The 26,782-nt window shown below is 36.6% G+C and overlaps 1 protein-coding gene across 2 annotated transcripts in view; it reads left to right on the forward strand.

The window, feature by feature from the left end:
• Positions 1–26,782, forward strand: part of LOC139963062 (dystrophin-like) — a 237,055-nt gene that overhangs the window by 47,685 nt on the left and 162,588 nt on the right. For both annotated transcript variants that reach the window (XM_071963541.1, XM_071963540.1), the window contains exons 3-5: positions 1,695–1,756; positions 7,343–7,453; positions 18,796–18,873. In XM_071963541.1, the coding sequence (XP_071819642.1) occupies positions 1,695–1,756; positions 7,343–7,453; positions 18,796–18,873 (251 nt within the window). The remainder of the gene's footprint in view (positions 1–1,694; positions 1,757–7,342; positions 7,454–18,795; positions 18,874–26,782) is intronic.

The raw sequence follows: 26,782 nt of genomic DNA on the forward strand, positions 1-26,782 counted from the left end.
TCTGTTGTAATATGCCCCTCAGTGGCCGGGTGAAAGATATTTTGTTTTTGATACGTCCCTCTCCACGCAAGCCGACATTTACAGAATAGATTAATAAGAGGACAAGATAAGGGTTTGAAACTTGAGAGGAAGTAAACCTACATTAGTTTACTTGCATGATGATCAGACTGATCAAAGAGCAATATTTCAGTGGTACAACCTTCCATACATACAGGGGGGTAGGAAGCTTCCAAAAAGTGGGGGGGGGGCACAACATCAGTGGGGCACTTTCTCATTCCACAACCACCACTCGTTATGCTATAAACCGATACACACCGGCCATATCACTTAAATGATATGACTAAAAATAAATAATTAAAATAAAATATTAAAATTAACAAAGGCTTAAGATATCCAAAAGACAGTTCTTTATCAAAGGGGCACATTTGATTTGCCAGTAGGGCACATTTTCTATTTTGGAAAAAAGTTGGGGGGGGGCACATCCTACCCCCTTTATACATAAGTGTACAGTAATGACATGTAATTTCATTGAATTTTTTTAATTTGTAACAATGTCTCCATTTTGGAGAAATAATTGTCTTGCCTGCTAATTATTAGTATCGTGGTAATACCCATGATCAAAAATGGTCCCTGCGCTACCATTTTACTGTGTTTAAAGTTCTAATAGGCACTTGACACATTGTTCCATACAATGTACACTACTACAGTACAGTAGATGCAATATACACATTTCATCATCATCCATGGATCTACTGATCTACTCTACTGATCTACTCACTGTACAGTATCCTGATATTTTAACAATAAAAAAAAAGGAGGTCATTAAATAGTAACAAGAAAAGGACAAGTGCAGTAACATTCCAGGTGGAAATTCAATTTGCTGTTGAATTTTTTTGTACTGCATGTCTAAGTTCATGAATGTAACCTTTGGGGACATACTAAAGTTTAAGAATTGAACTCTTATGAAAAGTAGGATAACTAGTGCAAAACACTACATTTTGTGTAATTTAAATAATGTCTCACAGTAGGCAGTCTTTAAGAACACTGTTCATAAACCTAATAAACTGGCTTGTAATTCATTATAAATGTCTTGTGACAATGACTTTAATGTGTCTACTTCCTGTGTTAGAAGCCCCGAATGTTAACTCTCTCTCTGATACAGGGCTTCGGCAATCAGGGGGGGGGTGTCTTAGAACTACCCTGAAGTATTCATACTCCAGATCTGTCACCGGTAATGTTTATCGAGCGGCTGATAAAGCCTATGAACTTCCATCAAAGGGACTGATCATACGAAAAAAGAATCTAAACTTCTGATGAGTTTTAAGCTAAACTATTGGAATTGAGTGGATCATCATAGCCAGCTCACACAGTAGTACGTACGTCAATGGTAGTACTGTGGATTCCTGTCGGGTACCAGCCAATCCTCAATCCGATCAATCACACATAATGTTTGGGTCAATGTTTGGAAAACCCTCTGACACACCAGAACTACTGTATTATACCTCTCATTTTCTTTATCCTCCCCCCCCCCCCCCCTCCCTGCATCGATGCCCTTTGCAGTATTTGTACTATTAAAAGATTTCAATTGCCCTTATATATATTCCCCACATGTATGTCGGTTCTTTCTGATCGAAAATCCCTTTTGGTGGTGTGTGGCCATTTTATCCTATTGACTGTTTGCTTTGCTTCATCAGGTGAAAGAGAAGACATTCAAAAGAAGACTTTTAGCAAGTGGATCAACGCTCACCTTCTAAAGGTTAGAAAAGTCTTTTTCTCAACTAATCCTTTCAGATAACATTGCAGGTTGCATGCTCTTTCGGATGTGGTTTATAAGTGCGAGATAATCTGTGAGCAAATTTAGTAGTATTTCGTCCATGCATGGAAGTACGTGTATAGATCTGTGTTAGGAAACAACTAAAGATTTCTGTCTGTGTTTTCTTAAAATTGGTGTTTTAAGCTCCAAAAGATGTGTGAAAAGTTATGTTTCAGTGTCAGTCGTAAGAGATTACCTCATCAAGAATATAATTAGATTATAATGTTTGTCCTAGCTACGAAACCAAAAGTCATAAAGCTGAAATAGTGTGTGCCTTCTATTCCCTATGGATCTCAGTACAATACTGTAGTTTACCTAATAATAATAATAATAATAAGTATATACTCCAGACTTATAAAAGTGCCTTATCCAATAAAGTATAAACGCTCTAAGGCGCTGCAACTTAATACCCAAAAATACTGTAGGGTAAAATGATAAATTGGTATCACCCTCCATCACTTTGGAGATACTGAAATAAAACCAAAACAAGAAAAGACATTTTAGCTGTGCACATATACAGTGTCACATAAGAAAGAGACTTGTAAGTACTTTATATGTGTTCCACTGCCCCCCCACCCCCACCCCCACCCCATATTAAAAAGGCAATTTCAAAAGACTATCACTAATTTGTGAGACTTCCACAGACAGTTTAATGTACATGTACCAACTGTATCATATAGAAGTAGTTTATATTTCATTGAGAATTTGGATGGTAACTCATGGTATGTTTTTGTATGACAAATTTAAACCATAAAATCTGAGAACAATTTGCACTGTAAGACATGGTACACTTCGTGGTAGGAAGCAAATTGGTTGGCTGACCGCTTTATGCCTTTAAACCAAGTCTCAACCCCCCCCTCGGGAGGCCTCCCTTGTGGCCCCTGATTTGTTCTGCTGTCACTCCCCAAGAACTGTCCCGCCGCTTGCAGCAAAGATAGATGCTTTTTAACGATCCGGGAAAATCTCATCACTTACATCATGTTTTTGTCTTAATTGGTCATTGTTTTGCCTTTTTTCTGCTGCTTTTTCTTTTAATTCTTTTAGAAAATAGGAGACGTCCCATTTCCTCCTAGCCGTCCTATAAATTCTGTTCTATTTTTCCTCCTTGTGTCACTCTGGCTAATGGCAGGAAGTAATTCTTTAACGTCAACAAACGGCACCAAAAGACTTCTTTTTCGATTACGTTTCTCATGCTGTGCCTACTACCCGTTGTCAATCACCAACATCTCGGGCTTTTGTTTTACTGTGTCACATGTAATGTTTCGTGATGGTGAAATTGATTGTCAACATTTACAAGTCTGCATGAGAGGCTCAAGATATGCCTGCAGGTACCCAGGTATTCCTTTAGAAGCAATCAGAAAAGTGTCTACTGATGGAGACAGAATGTTTGTGTTTGAATCTTTCATTCCTACCGCAGAAATCCAGACATCTATTCAATCAGATAGATGCGTAAACATGTCTACTTTCTCCAGATTTAGGGAGGAGGGTACAGCAGGTGTTAGAAACTATGGGAGGGGGGAGGGGGAGGAGGTTGTTAGGTCAGGTACAGGTAGGGGCCCCTCAGAATGTAGGTGTTTTTTGTAAGTCACCTACAGCTCACCAGTTTTACATTATTGGGTAAAACAATGAATAATTATGAAGATTATCTATTAACTTAGATTGCATTTGGGTCCAAACATGAAAATATTTTTTTATGATTTTTTTTTTGCATGGAGAAAAACCACACTAAAAAACACTTGCCCCTCAAAATGCTGGTCAACAATTTTGCTAATAATTTTCCAGGAACGTGATGAATTAACAACAAATTTTGACTGGTTCACTCATTTTAAACTCTCTAAGAGTTATTTAAAATTGATTGTGTTTCTTGTATTTTTTCCCACTGAGGTTCCCAAAATGCTGGTGTATTGCCCCTCAGAATGCTGATTTTCCCTAATGAAAAATACAAAACATGACACCTCCTTTACAAATTTTTTTTTTGTTTTCCCATTCCTTGGCATATTGACAGTCAACAAATGGAAAAATATTCCCCACTTAAGTAATAAAAGAGCAAAAGTAACCAACAAACATGCTAAAGACAATAAACAATACTTTGGATTTCTTCTAACTCAACTATCTACACTTGTACATATGGCTCCTGACATTGCTGTCGAGAACATTCCAAATCTTCTTATATCAACAACTGAACGTGGTTCTCAAACACATGAATCCCTGTTGTCAGCGTACAAGTGATTAGATCGACACTTAGCAGCACAGAAGGTAGCAAGACCAGTTGTCATTGTTTCTGATGGCCACAGTTCCAGATTTGATATTGAGGTGTTGAGGTTCTTGAGAGCAAAAGAAATGCATCTTTTCATCACTCCACCTGATACCACTGGAGTCACACAATTACATGACCAAATCAATCAAAATTTGCACTGTGAATACCATAACAGCAAGGGAGAACTCTTTTCAGCGGAATGCACAGTCAACAGGGATGGTTTCATGAAGAAATTGGCAGATGTTTGGCCACGGTGGGCAAACAAACTTGAAATAATAAAAAATGCAGCAAAACGTGTTGGTGTAACCATGGAGCTATAAATCCCAGGTTTATAGCTCCATGGTGTAACTAACCATGGCCTGAGTGTTGAATGGATGCAAAAGGACAAATTTGTTCAAGCATCATCTGTTTCAAGATGAAACTGATAAAACAGCAGGACCTTCATCATCAACTTCCAACACATCAATGGTTGAGTCGCCAGTTGGCATCAAGAAGTACACCAAGCAGTACTATACGCAAAAACTGGAGAACTCATTAGAAACCATCCAGAAGCTTGAAGATTCATTCAAGAGTACACCATTGAGGGAGATTGATGGACTACTGACAATTAAGAAAGTGAAGCCAAAACCAAAGGTAACAAGTAACATGAGGGTAACTCAAGTCTATGGATCCATGGAAGGACAACAAATATAAGAGTCAGTGGAGTTATTGAATAAAGAGAGCGAAGCAAGGGACAAAGCCAGACAAGACAATAAGTTGAAGAAACAGTGTAATCTAGAGACATTTTTGAAGTACAAGTCACATTGTGTTTGCCTGAAACCAGATGGCAAGTGTGAGGCAGAGAAGTTGAAACTGTGTCCCAAATGCTTGAATGTGCTGGCTTCCCAATTATATGCAGTAAAGCTGCATGTAAAGATGAAAATGGAGTCAAGCCTGATATGATTTTGCCTGCTTGCACACAAGGGAAGTGTGTGCGTCGGCTACTTCTTGTTGATGACTCATCTGTTGAAGAGATGTCTGTAGATGATATTGAGGTTGAAGGTGCAGAAGAGGTTGAGGTTGATGGTGCAGATGACTTTGAGGTTGAAGGTGTAGATGCTGTCGAGGTTGAAGGTGTAGATGTGATGGAGTTAAGAAGGTTGGATATGAAGGATGTGAAAGTGTCGATGTGGGTTAAGGTGAAATATGAAGAAGAAGTGTTTATTGGTAGAGTTCTACAAAAGGTGGGAGATGATGTATTTAGGGAAGCCATTTGGAGTAGATAAGGGTATGCCACAGGAAATGGAAAAAGAGTCTGCTTCCATATTTTATGGTGAAGTGTATGAAGCAGAAGTGCAACCAGGGATGGTGAAATGTGGAAGAATGTAGAAATACATTTATCAATAAACATGTGTTTGTGAAATGAAAAGTTGATTAATTTTATAGTTTAGTTATTACCCTTTACAAGTTTGTCTTTTCTGATGATGCTTTATTTGTTTCATTAAAGTTTCAAATGATAAAGTTGTTTATTATCTGTTAAATATAAATCATTACAGTTAAAAACAGATTGTTCTTTCTTCAGCTACATGAAACTGTTACATGTGAATGTAGGTTCTTTAAAGTGTAATTAATATTCGTTTATACTATATGTGTGTGGTACTGTATTTTGCGCCAACCCATAAGCACCCACCCAGTTGAACTCACCCACAATGTTAAAAATCTTAAAGATAGCAAAACTTACATCCAAATGAGATCTTCATTTATATAGTAGTCATTTTGGCAGTATGTTGTGAATTGTACATATCTTAGTAAATGTAATGGACATAGAATTGAGAGAATACTGTAGAAGGAAATAGTAAATATTTCTCAGAACATTTAAAAAAAATATGAGAGCAACTTATTTAATGTAGTTAAATTACAAAATATGTGAGGTTAGTGTTTATTTTTGGTGTTATTAGTGTAAAATTATATGTTTCATGTAAAAATACAGTTTTGATATTACACTATAATGGATTTATTAATTTTTCATATTTGTTTTTATTGACCCTCAAAACGCTGGTTTAATGCCCCTCAAAATGCTGATTCTGATCAAGTAATGATGTTTTCAAAAATATCAAGTTACGTACAAAGTGCTATATTTCACTGATCATCATTCTACAAACATGTAATTTTGCAATGTAAATTACCCCCTAGTTGTCCGTTTTTGATGCAGTGCCAAGAAGGTACACTTCAATTAATAGCAAATTTTAGATGCACGGTAAGCAATTAGATGATTGTACCCATATATTTTTTTTGAAACTATAAAATAATTTTTTAGTTGTTGGCAATTTTAAATTAATCATATATATATCCTATCTAAAAAGTATAATAGAAAGTTCATGACAGGTTCAGTTTTTTTTCTAGCCAATAATATTTGTTCACCTACATTTTGAGGGGCACCAGCATTCTGAGGGGCCCCTACCTGTAGTGTTATCAATGGACAGGGGGTAGGGTAGGATGAGTGGCTGGATGAGGGGTGGTGTTCGCTATCGCTGTAGAAGGCATTTGAATTCAATGTTTTGGTTGAGAAATTAATAATTTTATCAAGCTACAGGGAAAAATTATTACAAACTTGACAGTTTTTGAAAAAGTTTCTTAGCAATGTAACTTGCAAAATGTCTTCATTGCCATGAATAAAGAGCTGTTTTCAGACCTTTCCTCTGTAAAATTTTGTAAAAAGTGGACGATACAAGTGTAGGACTAATATCTTGCATAGGGGCGCATACATGTGTAGACTATTTTGTTTACATCTGTGTAATGAACATGCTGACATGGGCCGTCACAGTGATTTTACGGTAAATTGTTTGCGCCACACGGGCAACAGAAAATAAATTTCTTTCTTTAGATTGCGGCAGGTTTTTTCCATTAATCCCACTTGGTCAGAGTGCATAAATTAAGAATTTATAGAAACATTGAATCTACTTCGAAAGTTTGTTTTCCGAAATTCAGACTTGAACAACTAGATAGCTCTATGTACAGTAAAGCTAATGTGCAACATGTAGCATTTTGTCAGAAGACAAAGCATGTTCTTTATTTATGTCACTCCTTGCTTACCTGTCCCCCCACAACCTCAGTTCTCTGGCTCTACCGTGTCTAGAGTGAAGTGGTAACTTTTTAACACTGTGCACCCTCTATGAGGTTGTGAGGAGACAGGTAAGCTCGTCACTGTTTAATATCCAAACCCGGTGAGTTTTGAGATTTCTATGTCGGTTCTTGACCCTACCATCTGGAATGCCTTTCTTTTCCTCTTGCAGGTTCACAGTGGCAGCCAAACGAAGCAGAGACTGGTTTCAGATCTCTTCAAAGATCTCAGGGACGGTCACGTGTTGATAACTATTTTGGAGCTTCTAACACAAAAGAAACTGGTGAGTAATAAATAACTACTAAGGGCAGAGCAGTTTGTTAATAGTCGCTGGTCCTCTGAGATGACCAAACATTCTGTTCGGCCAAACGAAATCAGCTTTGGAGATCTGTCTTACAGATGGCTAGCTGTGTTCAAGTTCAGACTGCATTGTAACAACAGTAATTACCGCCAAGTAGTTAAAACGATAAATTGGTATCATCCCAAAAGACTTTGTTCTATTTATCAATGCTACACATCTTCCTGCAGTCTACATATGGTTCATTGCTATTTTGCTACATTATTTTCGGATATTAAAAATAAAATTTGCTTTTCAGACAACCAAAAACTAAGGCGTGGTTGTCCATGTGTAGGACGACCAGAAAATAAAGTCCCTACGAATTTATCCTGCAAAGAGGATCTCAAAAATATATATATACTGTATATATATCGTTCTAACAAATTTACATCCTTGCTTACGCCATGTATCTTGTCAAAGCAGGATCCTTGGATCTAGAGTATATGCCAGAGATGGAATGAAATAATAATGCAAAAATACTTGAATGCAAAGTAAGGAAATTAGATCTGATGCTGAACAGATCTGTAGGCTGTTATGTACTGTCATAATTAATCCCACTCCAAAAGTACGCTGCACAAGATATACAGAGCAAATGTGTAAGGAATTTTTTGGTCTTACTTTTTCGTTGTTCGAAAAGTAAATTTGGTTGTTCGAAAAAATATGATGAATGTCCAATATGTACACTGTAGGAGAGATGAGTAACCTATGCGAATTACCTGTGTAGTGAGTAGAATATTATTATGATATATTAAATTATTTTTAGCAAGGGATCATAGTATTTATAAGAAACAAAGTTCAGAGCCTTCAGAGCTGCTACAAAGAGATCTCACCACTCAGTAGTCCTAATATTCTACAGTACATTTGTCTGTCTATTTTGATCAATAGTCAATACACATCAGTACAAATTTGACCTAATTACAGTCACTGCAGTATTTATGTGAGCCGCAGTTTTCGACTGGCCAAACATGTCCTGTTCAATACAGGGAATAATGAAGTATTCAAAGTGTCAAGGCTTTGAATAAATATTGTCTCTCAAAAAAAGATCGTTTTTGTACTGCATTAATTAGTACATCTTTGCACTTGCATAGCAATTTGACTGTCTTGACTCTTGTATATTTTACGATGTGATGAGTATTGGGTGGATTATTCCCTGCAATATATATCACAAATCATAAATTGCATGAATTTGCATAATTGCATAATTTGCATTTGCATAGTTTGCATAAAATTGCATAAATTGCTGCACTCTTACCTGCCTCCAATCAACAATTACACCCTCCTTGACTCTGATTTTGTGGTTTGTCCAAGTCAGGACTTGTAACCAACATTATGAGATTTAGTAGTACATGATAGAACTCCTCGCCATAAATTTACCTTCAAAAGTGCAGACAATGTCGAATAGAGTCATTTCCATTCGTTTTGTCCTTTTCCTCTCAATATATCTTTTGAATCGGAGTACTCACCTCTTGTATGAACTTAAAAGGAGGTCTTTGAATTGGAATTTCCATGTTTTATTTCTGATTTTTACATGAATACAGATTTTACCCTGAGGAAAAAAAAATGGTGCTGTGTGAGAAAATGAAAAAATTCAACTTAGAGAAAATCTTGCCAACCACAAATAAATGATAGTCGAAGAGGAACCTCTGAGTTTCATTACTCTTCAATATACATTTTTTTCGGCACTGAGTTGTAATACAAGAGCTAGCCCCCTGGCTATAGTACTAGATGATTCCTTACCTGTTTTGTTAGCTTTGTAGAGGCGGACAAAATTATTACTAGTGGCAGGCACATTTCTGCATAGATATTGCTTACAAGCGTTATTATTTGATAACTCAATCACGCATTTAGCCAGAAGATGGGGGCCTACGTCTTGGTTTGATAAAGTTGTCATGACAATTTGATCCTTCCACAAGTGGTAAACAGTATCGTACTTTTCTCGTTATTAACGATGAAAATGTTCAGTATAGAAGTTGTTTTTGTTTAATTGATGTCACTTTCTTACATTTTATAAATTAAGAGACTTCCTTGTTCTTCCTTGATATCATTTGATACGGTCCAATTTTCCAGTGCTAATACCACTCTATACTGTCCAGTCATATCATGCTTCCAAGCACTTGTATTGGCAGCATGAACAGTTCCTAATCTTTATCTGATATCTAATGCTTTTAACTACTCTATACTGGCCTCCCATCCCATGCTTCACAGCACTCATACTGACAGTACAAACAGTTTATTAGTTTTGTCTGGTAGAAACAAGATATTCATAGTGCTGATACTTTCAGAGCGAGCGCTTTGAAGCATGACATGAAAAAACAGTTATAATACAAAAAATTTGTCCGTTGCTGGGTGCTTGATGTTTGAATATAGATCCATGTTATGATGTAAATTTATGCATCTTATTGTAACTCAAAAGTTGCAAGGGTTAACGACGCACTGAATACAACCTTTCAACAAGGGAGCGAAATATTATGTGGCTAAATTCCAACCCCATTGTACAGGTATATCTGTACATTCACTTAGAATGTCTGTTATGTAGTATCTTCATCTAGGGAGCTCTATGCTTCACTCATTCCCAATTTCCCAGTTCATCTGCATCTGCTCCTCCTGGACAATCTATTTACAACTGATAAATTATCCTGGTCATGCTTGGGTGGGCTTTACTGGGATCAAGGAGCTCTGTGAAGGAAGGTAAAGAAATACGGTCAATAGGTACTCCATGGATCTAGTAGGCAGGAAGTATAAGTACAATAAAGATTGTAAGGGAACCTCCAGCTCTTTTGAAATTTTTGCTTTGGATCTCTACAAAGAGATGCTATTTAAGAAACACCTGTCGTGCATAGAGGAGTTTTTAAGGGAGCTCTTATTACCTGTGATGATAGCGTTGTTCATGTACCGATTTGTGGAAAGTATTGTGATAGGGGAATTTCAATTTGTAAGCAATGCAATTTAGGTTAATTTTTATCCGGCAGATTGAGTTAATTATTGTATGAAAAGTTGGGAACCGTTTTAAGAGAGCAACGGTAGAATTAATCGAACCAGGGAAAAAATTTTGGAGGATCGAGGGACAGTAGGGTGGTAGATAGTTGGTAGATGGGATCATTGTGGAGATGAACGGTGAGGAAGAAGAGGAGGAAATTAATATTCTTGTGAATACAAGTGATTGTCATACATGTATATAAATGCATGCATTTTTCACATGCCATTATATTGCATTTGTATTGCATTACAAAGCTGTACAGTAATATGAAATAATAGAATGAAACTTACATGTACATATTGTGAGACTTTTATTGGATACAGTAACTTCAGAACGGTATAGATCTACACAGCTCAACTTTATTAGAAATACAGTACTGTAGATATATGTACAGTACATGTATGCATCATTAATTATTGCAAGTTTACAGAAAGATCCCTCTAGTTCAAATGATCACACATGCATGTATACAAATATATGCTACCTACCACATGCATATAAACTTTGAGGTTTCATATTGCTAAGGCCTGGATGATACTAAACCCATGACTAGTACACAGGACTGTTATGAATCGTGAAAGATCAAAGCACTGTCAACATTGCAATTTCACAATTTCCCCGAGCTAGTACTTTTGAGATTTACCTACTGTAAGTCCTGTCTGATGCTGTTTTCTCTCGAGAGATCTCCCCCTCTCTCTCTCGAGGTTGTGGCACTTCACGCTAAACATTTATATTCCTTTGATTCTTATAGTCTTTGTGGCTCTGCTCAATATCTTGGAAGCCTGGACTTTGTAAAAGATCACGGAAGAATTCTCACATGCTTTCTAAAAATTGTGAAATTAGTGAAGCGCTAGTGGATCGGGAGAAGTAGGAGGCATTAAGCTCTCACCTGTGAATTGTACAGGTTTCCAGTTCTGAGGATCACAAAGTACGATACAGCTAGCTTATTAATTTTTGTGGACGAGATTGCTGAAGTTTCTTGTTTCTTTCTTTCCGTGGATGTACTTAATATCTCATCTTTTCATCCCAGTCTTTTGGATTCTTCATCCTGGCAGTCTTCTAGATTCTAAGTTTTTGTTGATTATATGCAAACCTGCCTTCTATACATCTGCACATTGATGGACCTAGCTTACAACAAGAATGTGCAATTTTAAAACTAAATGCTAACAATAAATTTTAAATTTGTTCTGACTCTACATGAAATTGATTTTGCACTTAAAAATCACATTTTCCTCGAATCAAGTTTTTAAGTCGTGTTCGTGAGCAACTACAGTACTCATGTGAGAATTAGATTCATTCTTGTGTGATCGTTATCGTTCTTATGAGCATCTTTCCTTCCCTCCTCTGCTTCTCCTTCCCTCCACTCCACTACATTCTACTCCCTTCCCTCCTTCTACTCCCTTCCCTCCATTCCATTCTACTCCCTTCCCTCCTCTCCATTCAATTCCACTCCTTTCCCTCCTCTCCAGTTCATTCCACTCCCTTCCTCCATACCGTTCTTCTCCTTTCCCTCCATTCCATTCCCTTCCCTCCTCTCCAGTCCATTCTACTTCATTCCCTCCTCTTCAGTCCATTCTACTCCCTTCCCTCCATTCCACTCCCTTCCCTTCCCTCCATTCCACTCCCTTCCCACCTCCCTTTCCCTACCACCTCCTGACCACTCGTCGTCTCCCATTTCTCCTTCTCCCTTCTCTTTCCCCCTGCCCTGGCATTCTATTCCCATTGCACCCCTTTCTCACACATTATACCTCTCTAGACAGACTAACATTTCTGGTTGTAATATATTACAACTTACCCTGCCTGCATTGTAACTGGCTTATAGTCTATGCCCTACTGTTTATGAGACTGAAATTGCCCCAAAAATAAGCAACAATCATGCCAGATTTTAGTAAGACTTTGTGACCTACTGAGAAAGGATCCAGGGACTTGACCTCTTGTGGTTGGGTATTGTACAAAAAGGTATGAAAGTTCCCTTCTCCTAGAAAGGGTGAAAATGTCAAATCTTGGAAATTTATAGGTAAGACTGAAATGGTTTCCCTGGTTGTAAATCTAGACACTTAATTTGCTAACAATTGTCAAATTTGATTAATCTTAGCAGATGTTTTGCTTGTTTGGCCTGGAAGTTATTCAGCAGTAAAAACAAAGTCACAAATGTGTCCTGTGTGGGGAGTATAATTGGTGGTATCTTTGAGATCCAGCAACCTGTTTAAACTAACTCCCAATTTAGATCTAATGCTTACAGTAGCAATCAACACTATGAATACACTATACATCTGGGAAACTCATATATAGTATGTGCAGACTATGATGTGGAGTGTTGCACTCATCAAATTTAGCCCTTAATAAGGTAACCCCTAATTACAAGCCCTCATATATCATTTGAATAATGTGCCATATTTCTTTCCAAAGAAGACAAATTATTTCAAATAATCGCCTTCTAAAGGCCACAAACCTGTATTCAGTGTCCTTGAAACTAAGGTTGTAAAAATGACGGAAGAACTGAAAATTAGGCAGTTACTCCCTTTACATCATCAATCTTGCATAATTAGCTAATATTTATTCATATATGAACTTAGAACTATGAAAAGACTTGTAAACTGGTCTTTTAGGGATTTTGATGGGAGTTGCAGCTATTTTAATGATTTCATGATTTCTAATGCCTAGTAGAGCGATAATGACACTATTGTTCATAGGTGTCTGTACACCTTTAAGTTTACAGTTTCAACCCCTAAAGCAAAGCAGAATGTACATCGTTATCAGAAGTATGTTAACCATTAACATTTCAACACTGACTTTATGGGGGTTTTTTTCCACTTTGGGAAACATTTATTCTAGGTATCTGCTTGCCATTTAAAATCTCAGCTTATCTCTATAGAATTCAGTACTATTTAGTTGTTGTCACGTAAGCAATAAATCTTTTATGTAAAGTAGATTCCATTTCAGATGCAAAGTTTTGATTCATGGGGGTTGGTAAACAGCTATAAAAGATAAATTGGTTGTGCTTGTTGCTTAGTGTCTGTCAGTAGACCCATTTGTGCCCATAATACTGAGGTATTTATAATAGGTCCATTGGTAGTCCATTAAAGAAAGGTCACAATTTGTTTCCCCCCTTCTTAGAATATTCTGGCTGATTGATTGATTCTTTCTCAGCTAAGTTTGAAAGTGAATTTTTGTCATAACATTGATTTTAATGGTCTAGCTATATGATTGTACATTGTTTAATTGGTTTTCTACAGTGCATGCACAACTGACCATCTGGTAGCCAAGTCTGTAGGTTTCTGCAGGTTTCCTTTAGACAAGGGTTGTTTGTACATAAAAGTGAACTGTACAGTTGAAAAAGTATCTGAGACTTTTGTGTCATCCACTTAGTGCAAATAGTAATATATAACCAAGGAAATGAAGGGGTAAGGGGGAGGGAGAGGTGTGGTGGTGGGGGTTGGGGTGAGGTAGACACAACAAGTGAATGGAAGTTTTGTGTACATATTACACGTATCTTTTGGTGAACATCTCATCGAGGGACCGGGGTAATATATAAAGTTGTGTTGTTACATGAAGACTTTCACCTTACACCTTCCTTCTTAGTGCAACCACCGACTTCAATGCAGGTATTCCAAATACAATACTATGGTAACTGTTGTATTTTGTAGAATGTTTTCAAGTTGGAAAACTTTTTAAAAGGAACCATGCATCCTTAAAATATTCAAGACGTCAGTAAATATGTAGTGACCACAACATTTAGTGGAACTTGGTGGTCGAATGGGAAAGTTAACCATTATAATTTTACCATATTTTCAACTTATAAACTTCTGAAAAGGAAACATTAAGCCATCCCAAATATTTATTTTATGTTGGTTCAAAAGGGAAAGTGTTTGAATTCTCTAAGTAATAGCATCTAATTTCAGAATGGTAAAAAAGCAAAATTTGTTGGAAGGGCAAAAAAAATTCTAAAAAACTCTAAATTCAAGTCTTTCAAGAATCATCGGACAGAGCTTAGTTCAAATTATTTTGGCGTCCACATCATGCAGAGTACTAAATATTCCTTATAAGTGCCCAAATCTGCATATATACATGTACATTTCAAAAGTCACCGTTTGCCCAATACAGCCACGTACTGGTTGTGGAACTCAGAACATCACTGTTATTGTAGTGCGCGTGCGAGCTACAATATTGGCATAACTTGCCCAGTGAACGATACCTACATGACTGGACGTTGAAACTTAAAGTTTCCTATAGTCTCTGTACATTTGCCGTTTCATATCGTCTCTGTACATTTGCAGTTTCAGAGGCTAGCTATGCCGGCAACTTATTCTGAGCCTGTCGCTGCACTCACAAGCGCCCTCAATTTGTAGGTACCTATATACTATACTCCCTGGTAGTTTAGTTTAGTAGACAAAAAGGACAAGGAGGGACACTCAAGTCCCCATCAAGGACCCTATAGGAGAGAAGAAACCTGAAGACACAAAATATCAGACCCTATTATAATGCCGATTACAATGCAATGGTGTGCTGTCCGCCCAAAAAATAACACCATGAACAACCGAAAAGTTCTTTCTAACACTGCCAGCACTCCAGGGGTACTACAATAAGTACTGCGTATTTGCAAACAAATGCAGTTCTAGTAACTGTAAGTGCTTGCTACGGATCAGTTCTTCACTGGGTTAATTGTCGTTGGATTCTATGACATTTGTGTCAAGTATATTACTTGTATTATGGCTGATCTCTCGCCAAATTTGAACAGAATTCGTTTTAGATAAACAGTTGATTGTTGATAGTGTGGTACTGGTGTGATAATTTTTGAAAAGAAGACTAGAGAAATTCTAAAAGGTGGGAAGTATCTCTATGCTTTGTAGCCTTGACAGCTTGCTACTCATCTTGGCACATGAAATTCAGTGAAAATTGTTGGAAATTGGTGATCTAGGTACTGCAGAGTATTCACAGTGATATGGTACACCCATCACTCTACGCACAACAGTACGTATGCACCATGCGGTCACTTAGACATTGTCTGTCATTCAATGGGACAGTCTGAAGCAGGGAATGGAGTGAGGGTGGGTGGGGGGAGAGGATTGGAGGGAACACATGGAATAACCTACCTGGAATAATTTATCTGGTGTAGTATAGCAAAATGCTACAAAAGATGGCTAAATTGCTTTATGACATGAAAAGATGCATAATTTATTTTTTTGTACACTATAGAACATCAGTGCTACATTTACATCTGACAATATTTAACAAGGCTCAATAGTTGCTATGCAAACTCTGAATGTTCACTGAATTGTTTTTTGACAAATGTTTAAAGCAATCTTGGGGAAATAATTTTGCATGTTACCAAAAAGAAAAAAGAAAAATCGTTCAGTGTCCATCCATCAATACTTCATTTTTTTTTAGGGGGGGGTGGGGGGGTTCAGTTGTGCAGCGGTGTATCTTCATGACAATGAAGACTGAGGTCACAACAGTCCAATTGACTCTGGTTACATCCACTTGAAAAATGTGAAACTGGCTTTGATCCACCTCTATTAGTGGAACTTAAAATTTAAACACCAGTTCTGATTAAACTCTCATGACCTAATAAAAAATCTTTTTGAGTTATCCTACAAAAAGGTGAGACTTTTTCCACATGTAAACAGACCCCCCCCCACCTCCGACTCTCTCCCTACTACTAGTTTGTATTGAAGCTGACCGCAATTGTTATTTTGTTGCCATAAATGGGTTTGCATCTTGTAAAGTAGCAGTGATGGATTGTTAGTTATGAAAAGAACATTCTGGAGGGCATACCATTGCTAAGGCTTAGATCTACTTTCCATTATATACAGTATGGGTGTATCCATACAAAGTAGGTTTTATCCAAAACGGAAGTATAGATTTATTTTTTGCCGCAGTCAGAATAATTTCATTTTCAAGGTCGACGACGTAACGCATCTAGATTAATCTCCTTTGAAACTTTAGGAATGGAAAGCACTGCCTTGATGTTATCAGCATCTTGTTAGCTTAAAAGGATAGTCCAGAGCAAAAAAATACATTTTTGACTAATGAAAGAAGAACAAATATATGTTATGCTTCCTGGTAAAACTTGTATTCAATTCCTACATTGGCATCGATATTGAGAGATGAAATTATCACATTCTTTAATCTAAAGGAAGTTGAAGTTTACAGGTCTGCTTGCTTCAAGTTTATCTTGGTAAGAAACATGTAAACAACTTTAAATCTTGTTATCTGAAAATGATAGATGTATGTATATGGAAGGCAGTTTTCAACAGGATGCTTAGAATATATGTTCTTCTGTCTAACATGTAGAGTCAAATTTATAAATTATGTTCACCTGGACAATGCCTTTCATCTAAGGACCAAACTGGTATGATGCAGGGGGAAGGCATTCTCTAATTGACAAAAGACCGTGTGTATCTGTAGTGAACACCAATTGTTGGAATATTACTACTACTACAACTACTGAGAATGCAGTTCTTATATAGCCCATAAATATTACAAACATCTCAATGCGCTGAACTAGGAAGAGAAAAAGCCAACAGTAAATAAGTGTTACTGTACTTATGTTGTAGTATGCCTTCAGAACCTTCTACTGTTTTTAATAATAATAATAATCAGCAGTTATTGTTACCAGGCTTGAGTGACCACAAATGTGGGAGAAGCCCACAAGAGCCAATGGATTACAACTTACATGTCGGGTGGCTTCCAATTCAACATTTTAACTCAGATTTGGAATCTTATAAATTAGAAAGTTATTTCATATTGGAAAACAGTAGATTGCTCTCAGATGAAAAACCCACCTTACTATGACCCGGCCGGTTATCAAACCTGGGACCTCCCGATTGCTAAGCCTCATTGCTTCAATGCCACCCCCTTTATCCACTCGGCCCCAGCACCGGTATACTTTCTACTGTTCATATTCAATAGTGCAATAAGGACTACAAGCTATTTGAGTGATGGCCATATAGGGCCCTACCCCCCCAAAAAAAACGATACAAATTATGGCACTAACATTCTTGGTCAAGACTACTGTAGGTAAGGGTACAGTAGGGAGAGAAAGGGAGGTCAGTGATACTACTGTACTATCTGAACGTACTGGATCCTACATGTTATAATGTCAATAGCACATTGATAGCCAAACCTATTGCCAATGTCAGCTTGTATGTGAAACTGCATGATAAGTGCACTGTTTACTGTACTCAACCAAGCTCCTAGTACTGTAGTCCTTAGTTCTCTGTCAATGTGCCAGAAACTATGCTATATATAAATGAAAGCAATTATTTTGAAGGTGATGACTTTTGCCTGTTTTTGAAGGATATCTGTAAACTGAGAGTTATTCTGTTCATGGTGTCATCCAGGTCAAGAGAAATTGTTATTATCTGAACAATAGTCTCCTCTGTGTATTGTATTGACGGACTTAGTGCCAACACTGATGATATTGATATTGGTAAAGTTATGAAAGTAATAACCAAAATATGCACAATTTTTTTTATAATTTTAGTCTGTCGGAATTGGCTCTGAATGGTGCTTCAGATCCATCCACTGAAAGGATTAGCACTACACTGTTAGTTTAACATACCATATATCTCCATGTACTGTAGATTTTACACAAATTTATGTTTCTCTGAACTCACCGTGTTGTGCAAAATGGATGTAAGCAGCTCTAATTGGGTGCAGATTATCTAGGAAAGTTTTATCGTGATATAATTATTTTAAGGAACGATGTTTCCAATTTTATTTGGGGGGGGGGGAGAGATTGATTGGGTGTGGGTGGGTGGGTGTGGGTGGGTGATGTGAATGTTGGATAAGACAGTGGATTGAATCCAAAAAATTTCAAGTTAACATATTGCCTACTGTAACTTGCTGATTTTCCTTTCCATTTCCTCTCCCAACCTGCCCCACGAAAAGAAGTATTTCATTCATTTAGTGTTTTTCTGAAAATATTTTTAACTGTTTTTTGTAAGTTCAATATTCTGGAAATAACATGTATTGCACATGTTCTAAGTACCGTACACTGAACTGGATGGATGGTACATTAATAGTCCAATTCATTGAAAGAAATAAAATGCAAAGAAGAGACACTTATGTCCCAAATTCTCACTTATATCATAGTGTCAACAGTAGTTTTAATGTAAACAAATCAATCCAATAAGATTTTCAGGCATTTTCAGCTACTGTTTATGATTTCTTTCCATCATCCCAGGTATACAATGGATGCTTCTTGTTTATATAGCCAACTACTGTAATACTGTCCTTTAATTGCAAAGCTAATATATTCAAACGTGTCATGCCAGGTTTTCATCTTTTTCTTCTCTTCCACCCACAGAGACGAGAGAAAGGACATTTGCGCGTTCATCATCTCGGCAACGTGAACACGGCTCTCGAGATCTTGAAGCAGAACAAGGTTTGTAGCGTTACGTCTTGCTTTATAACTGTAGTAGCCATTTCACCGACAGTAAAAGCAAAATTTTTTTACGAGAGTTAGAGCAAAGAAAGTACTCTTATGGTGGTTTTTTATTACTTGCCTATCAGTTTTCTATTAAGGATTTCTTAAAACATGGATAATGAGAAACATTGTGTGCAAGCACATGCATATGAACTTGGTCAAAATCTTTCTCAGTGTGTCTCGGTTTCGCATTTAATAATCAGTGCAAAACGTTAATTAGTGCGTCAGTTGCTATTGAAGGCTTCATTTCACACTGTGTAGTGATGGCTACTTCTTAAAGCAGATATCAAGTTTTGCTTGTGGCTTGTAATGATAATTAATCATGTATATATGCATGTAATAATACATACAATGTAGTAATATGATAGCACAGAACAGATCAGTGTTAATAATCAGTGCAAAACTTACAGTAATACACAATACAGGGCTGATAATACAATATGTCAGTATTGATAATGTAGTATAATGCGCTACTGATAATATAGCATAATATTTACTGATAATAATAAATTACTGATAATACAATATAATGTATAGGTAATGCAGTGCATCATAGTACTGGTAATATATAGGACAGTCCACTACTGATAATATAGTACAACACAGTACAGGGATCATACAATACAATAATTATGATATAACAATGCACTATGTAATGCATGACTGAAGTACAGAACAGTAGACTTTTGGTACAGTACAATTCCCGTGCTGATAAAACAGTACAATGCAATACTGATGACACGATACAATATGATGATGATAATGCAATACTGATAATATAGCACAATACTGATAATAATAAATTACTGATAATACAATATAATGTATTGATAATGCAGTGCATCATAGTACTGATATAGGACAGTCCACTACTGATAATATAGTACAATGCAGTACAGGGATGATACATTATATATACAATAATTATGATATAACAATGCAATACTAATAATACATGTAACTGTGCAGTAGTGTACTTACTGTATTTTGATATTGATAACACGATTCAATACGATGATGATAATGCAGTACAATGCAATACTGATAACATGATACAATATAATGATGATACTGTACAATGCAATACTGATAACACGATACAATACAATGGTGATAATGCAGTACAATGCAATACTGATAACACGTTACAATACAGTGATGATAATACAGTACAATGCAATACTGATACCACGATACAATACAAGGATGATAATGCAGTACAATGCAATACTGATAACACCATACAATACAATGATGATAATGCAGTACAATGCAATACTGATAACACCATACAATACAATGATGATAATGCAGTACAATGCAATACTGATAACAGGACACAATACAATGATGATAATGCAGTACAATGCAATACTGATAACACCATACAATACAATGATGATAATGCAGTACAATGCAATACTGATAACACGATACAATACAATGATAATAATACAGTACAATGCAATACTGATACCACGATACAATACAATGATAATAATACAGTACAATGCAATACTGATAATACGATACAATACTATGATGGTATGGCAGTATTAATAACAAGATACATTACAATCATGATGTAATGCAATGCTGACAACACTATATGGAATTCTGATTACACATCACAGATCAAAACAAAGCATTACAAAACAGAACCATGCAGTGTAGTACCACACAGTACAGTACAGTACAAAAGATACAAGTTGACAATGCAATACAAATTAGAAAATTACAAGTAGACAATACGATACGATATTATACGATACAAATGCCATACCATACCATACATTGAATTGACAATACAGTGATAATGCAGGGAAAATTAGTATAATGTAGTATAGTACAGCACAGTGCAGAACTTACACTACAGTTGGCCTTCATTAAGTATATATACAGCACAATGCCATACTATTAAAGTTTGCTATTCATAACCACTCTAGGAAAGTCTCTTTTCTTCATAGCTTTTCCTCTCTATACTCATAACACAACTGTATAGACAGGCTTTAATATGACTTGCATCATGGGCAAATAGAAAGTTTGTTGTCAGAGTTGGTTTGTGTGATCATATTTTTGTTAAATAAAGCCTGTACTGCTTTAAGATTTTCTCTTGTAAATCAGAAAGCTATCTGCCCAGTAGGGAGCCATTTTGGTCCAGTGGAATTAAACATTCTGATAAGCATCCTGGGGCAATCTTGGTCTATTTCTCCTCATGTCAGAATCTGTCCTGACCCAGGTCATATCGTCACATTCTTTGAATTCCTGGCATTTCGTTTCTAATGTGGTTGGCAACTGCTCTCTCTGACTGGAGGAGCCCTGTATCTTTTTACAAACTGATGTTTTGTTGTTGCTGCTGCTACTGCCTGTCAGCTATATACATCACTGCAGCAGTTAGCTATTCAGAGTCATGTGTAACTTAATCCTTTCAATTGTGGCAAAGGTTGGCTCTCCATCTCTTTGACTGATTTGTTTTGTTTGGTCTCTCTCTCTCTCTGTCACAGAGGAGAGAAAGGGAACTAAGGTTATTATTCTGTAGGCAGACTGTGAGTGTGAGTCAGTGGCACAATGTTGTGTCCAGGACCATCCTATTGATAACCTGGTACAGCTGGGACAACTTGTAAATATTCGTGTTTGCTTTTTTAATGAAATCCAGGTGTTGCTGTGCTTTGAAGTGTCTTCTTCATTGTGGTGTTTTAATCAGAGTGTTTGGAAAGATTGTCATCGTCTTCTTCTTGCAAACTTGAAAATATATTCTTTTTTTTCCTGTGGAATTTGAATTTTTTTTCTTAGAGAAAATTCTTTCCCCCTTGAGTTGGATGTTGTACATATCAAAGAAAATTTCTGCTGGAATTTCATATTTTGGAGATTATGATTGGATGTTAAAATGACTAAAGCTACAAACTAACTTTGGCACATGCAGGAAATTAGACGGTGGTTTTAAGCAACCAATAAAGGGATAAAATTTGTGAATTAGACCATTTTATGAGATTTCATCTCTTCTGTGTTGGAAGGACTCTGTCATCTTCCTCATTGAGGTATGTGCTCACTTCTAGACAATGCTCACATTTTGGGGTGGGGGGGGTGATGTCATCTTGGGGAGGGGTGTTTCCTGACTGAACAGAAAGTTTGTTTGAGTGAAGCTGTGACTTAGATGAAAAATGTTACTATCATTCTCATCATTGTAACCACATTTGTGTAGGACTTTGTGTATGTGTGTTAAAAAATGTAATTCATTAGAAGAATGTGTAGAAAACATTGTGGGGTGGGGGGGGGTTGGGATAAGGGGATGCATTAACCAAGTTGTAAGAAAGTATCTTTATATATATGTATTAAATGTGTGTTTCAAATAAATATTTTTGTAATTTTGCCAAATTGTATTCTGCAAAAGGCAGGTTTGATAAGGTTGCATCTTGACACAGTCATTTCTAAGTTTGTACAAAGCCAGTTTTACTTTTAGTAAAATAAATAATGTGTGAGTTTGGAATGGGTTTCAGGACAATTAGCTATGACATTGAAACAATTCAGTTATTCACACACATTGATATTGCACAAAAGAAACAGCTAACCATTGTTGGCTGACCTTGTCAAGTATTGAATCAATAGATAATGTATTACACAAGCACTGTGGCTAGTCTGTACACTGAAGATATTGAGATATCTGTCATGAAGGCCAAAATCATCTCATTCAGTTTTGAAAAGTTCTCTACAATCACAATAAATTATGATGAGACAGTTCATTTCCACAGGAAATTAGCCACAAATTTACAAAGAATGAGCAAATGCAAGCAGCCTTCTCTGTGTGGCCAACAATTTTACCAAACCTATACAATTGTCACTGCTGTTTTAGTTTAACCGTTAACAGAACAAATGCCCCTTGCAACATAATTTACAGAAATCTTGTTTTCCATTAAATGGCCAGTCAGTCTTGTCACCTAGCATTTCTAGCAATTTGTGGAGAATAGCATCTTTTGTAATTGAAATTTCACATATACTGTAAAGTTGCCATTTAAACATGGCCTGTTTGCACTAGTACTGAATGGCAACCTTGGTTGTAAACAAAAGGCCTCATTTACATTCCAATTTCATCAGGTCGTACACTGGACTGTAATGTGTACATGTGCAACATTTAAGCAAAAGTGTGAGGCTGTAGCGGCAGTTAACAAACCAAGAACTTTTCTGGAAAACAGTTATTTACCATTCGGTGAAATAAACGGAAAGCAGCACTATAACCTATACCCAGCATTATTTCAAAATATTGACCAAATGTAGACCAGTAGACAGTTTCGTAGATGCATTTTAGTTTGGGTTTCTTTCCAAAAATGATTCACAAATGAAGGAAACGTAGAGAATGGTGTGGGGCAATTGGTCGTTCACACTCGACTAATTATATGCTTTGTGAATGTTTGACAAGTTCTGTAAACCAAACACGTACCTACACCATCATCATCAACATTGTTGTGCATTTAAGCAGAGCACTCTAAATTAGTGAAATGATGCCGTAAATAGCTTCAAAAGCCGAAAGAGAAGCGTAAAATGCCCCATTCTCCGTTGTCCATATTAACATACATGTGGCCTTGAGAAGGTTTGCATTACTGTTTACATAATGTAAGAAAGTACTCCTGAATATTTGAGATTTTCATTGTTCATAAGAAATCATAACAATCATTTGCAACAGCTTTGTGCATTTCATGTTGAATTTTATCAAATCAAACAAGTATCACTCATCAAAATAAGATAGTAGCCATTTGTTCAAAAGCTTTGTTTTACTACAAGAGGCTTTAATGAGCCAGTAAATCAGAAACCAGGCCAAAGTTTTCAGGATATTTCTGGTGATACCTCAGACAACCAGGTCTTTGGTTTTGCTGTGCCTGAACAGCAAATTTGGTTATCCTTAAAAAATGTAGGAGTCTGTAGGTTTAGTGGATAGAATGCCAACTTTGGTCCAGTGAAACTCCCCATTGTGATGAATCATAGGCCTTCCACTAATTGATTTGTCTGACTTTAGTAGCTACAAATTTTTTATGGAGAGTGATACCAATTTATCACTTCATGTATTTGGTGGTATTTATGATAGTAACAATGCAGTCCGGAATTGATTGTCGTTCACCGGACAACCACCACAGCTGATTTTGGTCATCCGAAAACAGAAATTTGTCGACTTGGAGGACTGTACAATAATTAAAAACTGTTTGACTGTTTGGCAGGTCTTGCTAGAAATTGCCTACTGTGGCACAACAATAACATTGGTTGCCTTAATTGAATCAAAAGAACATTTAAATAAAAAGTACTTTTATGAAAAACAAGGGTTAAAAAGATGATCCTGATTTTACCCCAAATATGCTAGGTAGGTTGAAATAATGGGTCACTGTTGTTCTGAAGCTTCAAGAAGGTGTTATGGTACTTTTCCTTTGCTTGATCTATTTCTCGAAGTTAGCACTCTCATTAACAATTTTACAATCTTGGGAAATAATTTGGAAGATCAGATATCCTTAAGTCTCAGTTAACTGTTCAGCACTTTGTATTATGTATTTTTTACACTGGGACTCATGTTAAACTGGGAAAAAGAAATACATATAAAAAACTAAGGTCTGTGATCTTTGTTATGAGTCTGCTGACACTTAAGAAATATGTCCACTTTGCCATTTACTAATGTTATCATCTGGCATGTTTGGTTTATTTTGGTGTTACAGCCAGTAAAGCTCTTGTGACTCATTTGCAATGTGCCACTGACACTCTACAAAAAATTTTCACACACAGAAAAAAAAAAAAAAAAAAAAAAAAATGGGGAATATAATCTTTCACAATTTGGAGCATTAGCACTTAAAACCCTAACAGATGATTTAGAGGTTTGCCCTTTGCCAGTAATTGCAACATTTATTATTATTACTCTGGCAAACCTATCTGTACCTTCTCTGCCTTGATGGTAATAATAGCAATCAGTCATACATCAGATGGAGGATATTGGCTGATGGGAGATAAACAAGACATTTGTCAATTAGTATTGACCAGCAGTCACTATGATTGCACATAAAATCACTTTCTCTACTGTATATATATCACAATAAGATAAACATTGCCTGTTGCCTTTCTCATGCAGCATGAAGCAATTTATCCGCAAAGACAATCGGCTCTTTCGGATTACCTCGGCTCTGTGCTGCGTCGTCGATCTCGATGCAGACCGCAGCAACAAGCGAGGAAATTCTCTCGATCTGTTCTAGAAATGGAGCATTGGGGAAGGCTGAAATTTCACTAATTGCTTTGACGTAGCAATCTACCATAATTTGCAAATGAAATGTGCGATTATCTTTACTTGGGCTTATATCATACAGATATACATTCTAGGTCACCTGTCAACCTCCTGGATTATTGAGCATTTTTTTTTCATTCCATATTTTGTTGCTTTTTGTTTTATCGTGTTTTGGGTATAGTATCATTCATCAAATAATATAGAAGTGTGGGTGTTTTTCAGAGTAGTAAACATCACTTTTTGCCTGTTGCTAATTTGTTTTCTAATTATTATCTCACATCTTCACAAAATAAAATGAGCATCTCACATCTTCAGATGGACCTTGTCACAAGTATTATCTTTGAGATATTTTGATGCTAAATAGTGTGTTCTGAGTGTCATTTGAAGGATATAATTGCCCAAATTTGTGACCCACTTTCAGGAGAGTTTCTCAACCATTTACTCGGCTTACCTTACTCCCCTCCCCGTCTCCTCATATCATCGGCCATTCCACCAAGATACACACACCCTCTGGATACACCCACAACCGAAACTGTGGACACATGGTTCATTAATTATTCATACTCCTTCATGTAACTAGAACTTTGTAAGTATTTTTACCTAAAATGGTAGCAAGGTTATGGACCAATCAAGTGGCCTGTTGTTGAAAGGTTCGTTTGAACATTCAGTATCCCTGCCTTAGTTGTACATGGAAGTCTGTATGACTCTATGAGTGTTTTATGTGAATATCACATGACTTATTGTTGCTCAGAATTTCTTAAAATGACTACCCAATGCAAAATGCAGCAGTTCTGCATGCCTCTAGTCATATGACCCTAGCACTTAAGGCTATGAAACAATACAAACATATCCTCATACATAAATTATTTTACTCACTGGAAGTAAAATAATTTCCAAATTTCTTTTCAGAATAGAAATATCAGCAGCAGCATGCTTCTAAAAATGATAAAAAGTAAAGAAAGAAAGATAAGAAGGATGACTTCAAATCCAAACCAAACAAACTGGAGGTAAAGAAGAAGTAAAAATTATCCTACAAAATTGAGACTGTTGGGAAGTTCGTGTAGTATTCTGCCCGGAGCGAATCAGTGCTCCCCAGATCATACATTTCGCAAGTATTAGGGATGAAACAAACATCGTTTGAAATCCCGCCGATGCGGAGGTAAAATAATTTGCAGTGTAATCACAGTCTTACAAGGACGTGGAATAAATTGAAAATATAATTGAATGACTGATGGTGGCAGAGGGGGAAATTTGACAATGTATGATCAGAACTGGTAATGTAACACAAGTTGTAAGGTTATGAGAAAAACAGTCACAGGATTTTGTATTGTTCCTTATGAGGTTTTCTTTGAATGATTTTCAGATAGATTGAGAATGAAAGGTTTGTGGGATGGGCAGGGAAGGGGTGGGGGGGAAGATGAAGATGGGCAGGGAGAAAGGATTAAGATGTAAAGTAACATGATTTGTTGCAGCCAGCTGTTTACACGTCACTCACATTTTCAAATTTGTTGGAATAATTACTCAAAAAGCCCATTCATATTTTATGTCCGTTTTTCAGTAGAGAGGCATTTCCCCACGACGACGTTGGTTGGATTTACTCCACAGGGAAATTTATAA

Source organism: Apostichopus japonicus, chromosome 21 (genome assembly GCF_037975245.1).
Source record: "Apostichopus japonicus isolate 1M-3 chromosome 21, ASM3797524v1, whole genome shotgun sequence".
In the NCBI taxonomy this organism is placed as follows: Eukaryota; Metazoa; Echinodermata; class Holothuroidea; order Aspidochirotida; family Stichopodidae; genus Apostichopus; species Apostichopus japonicus.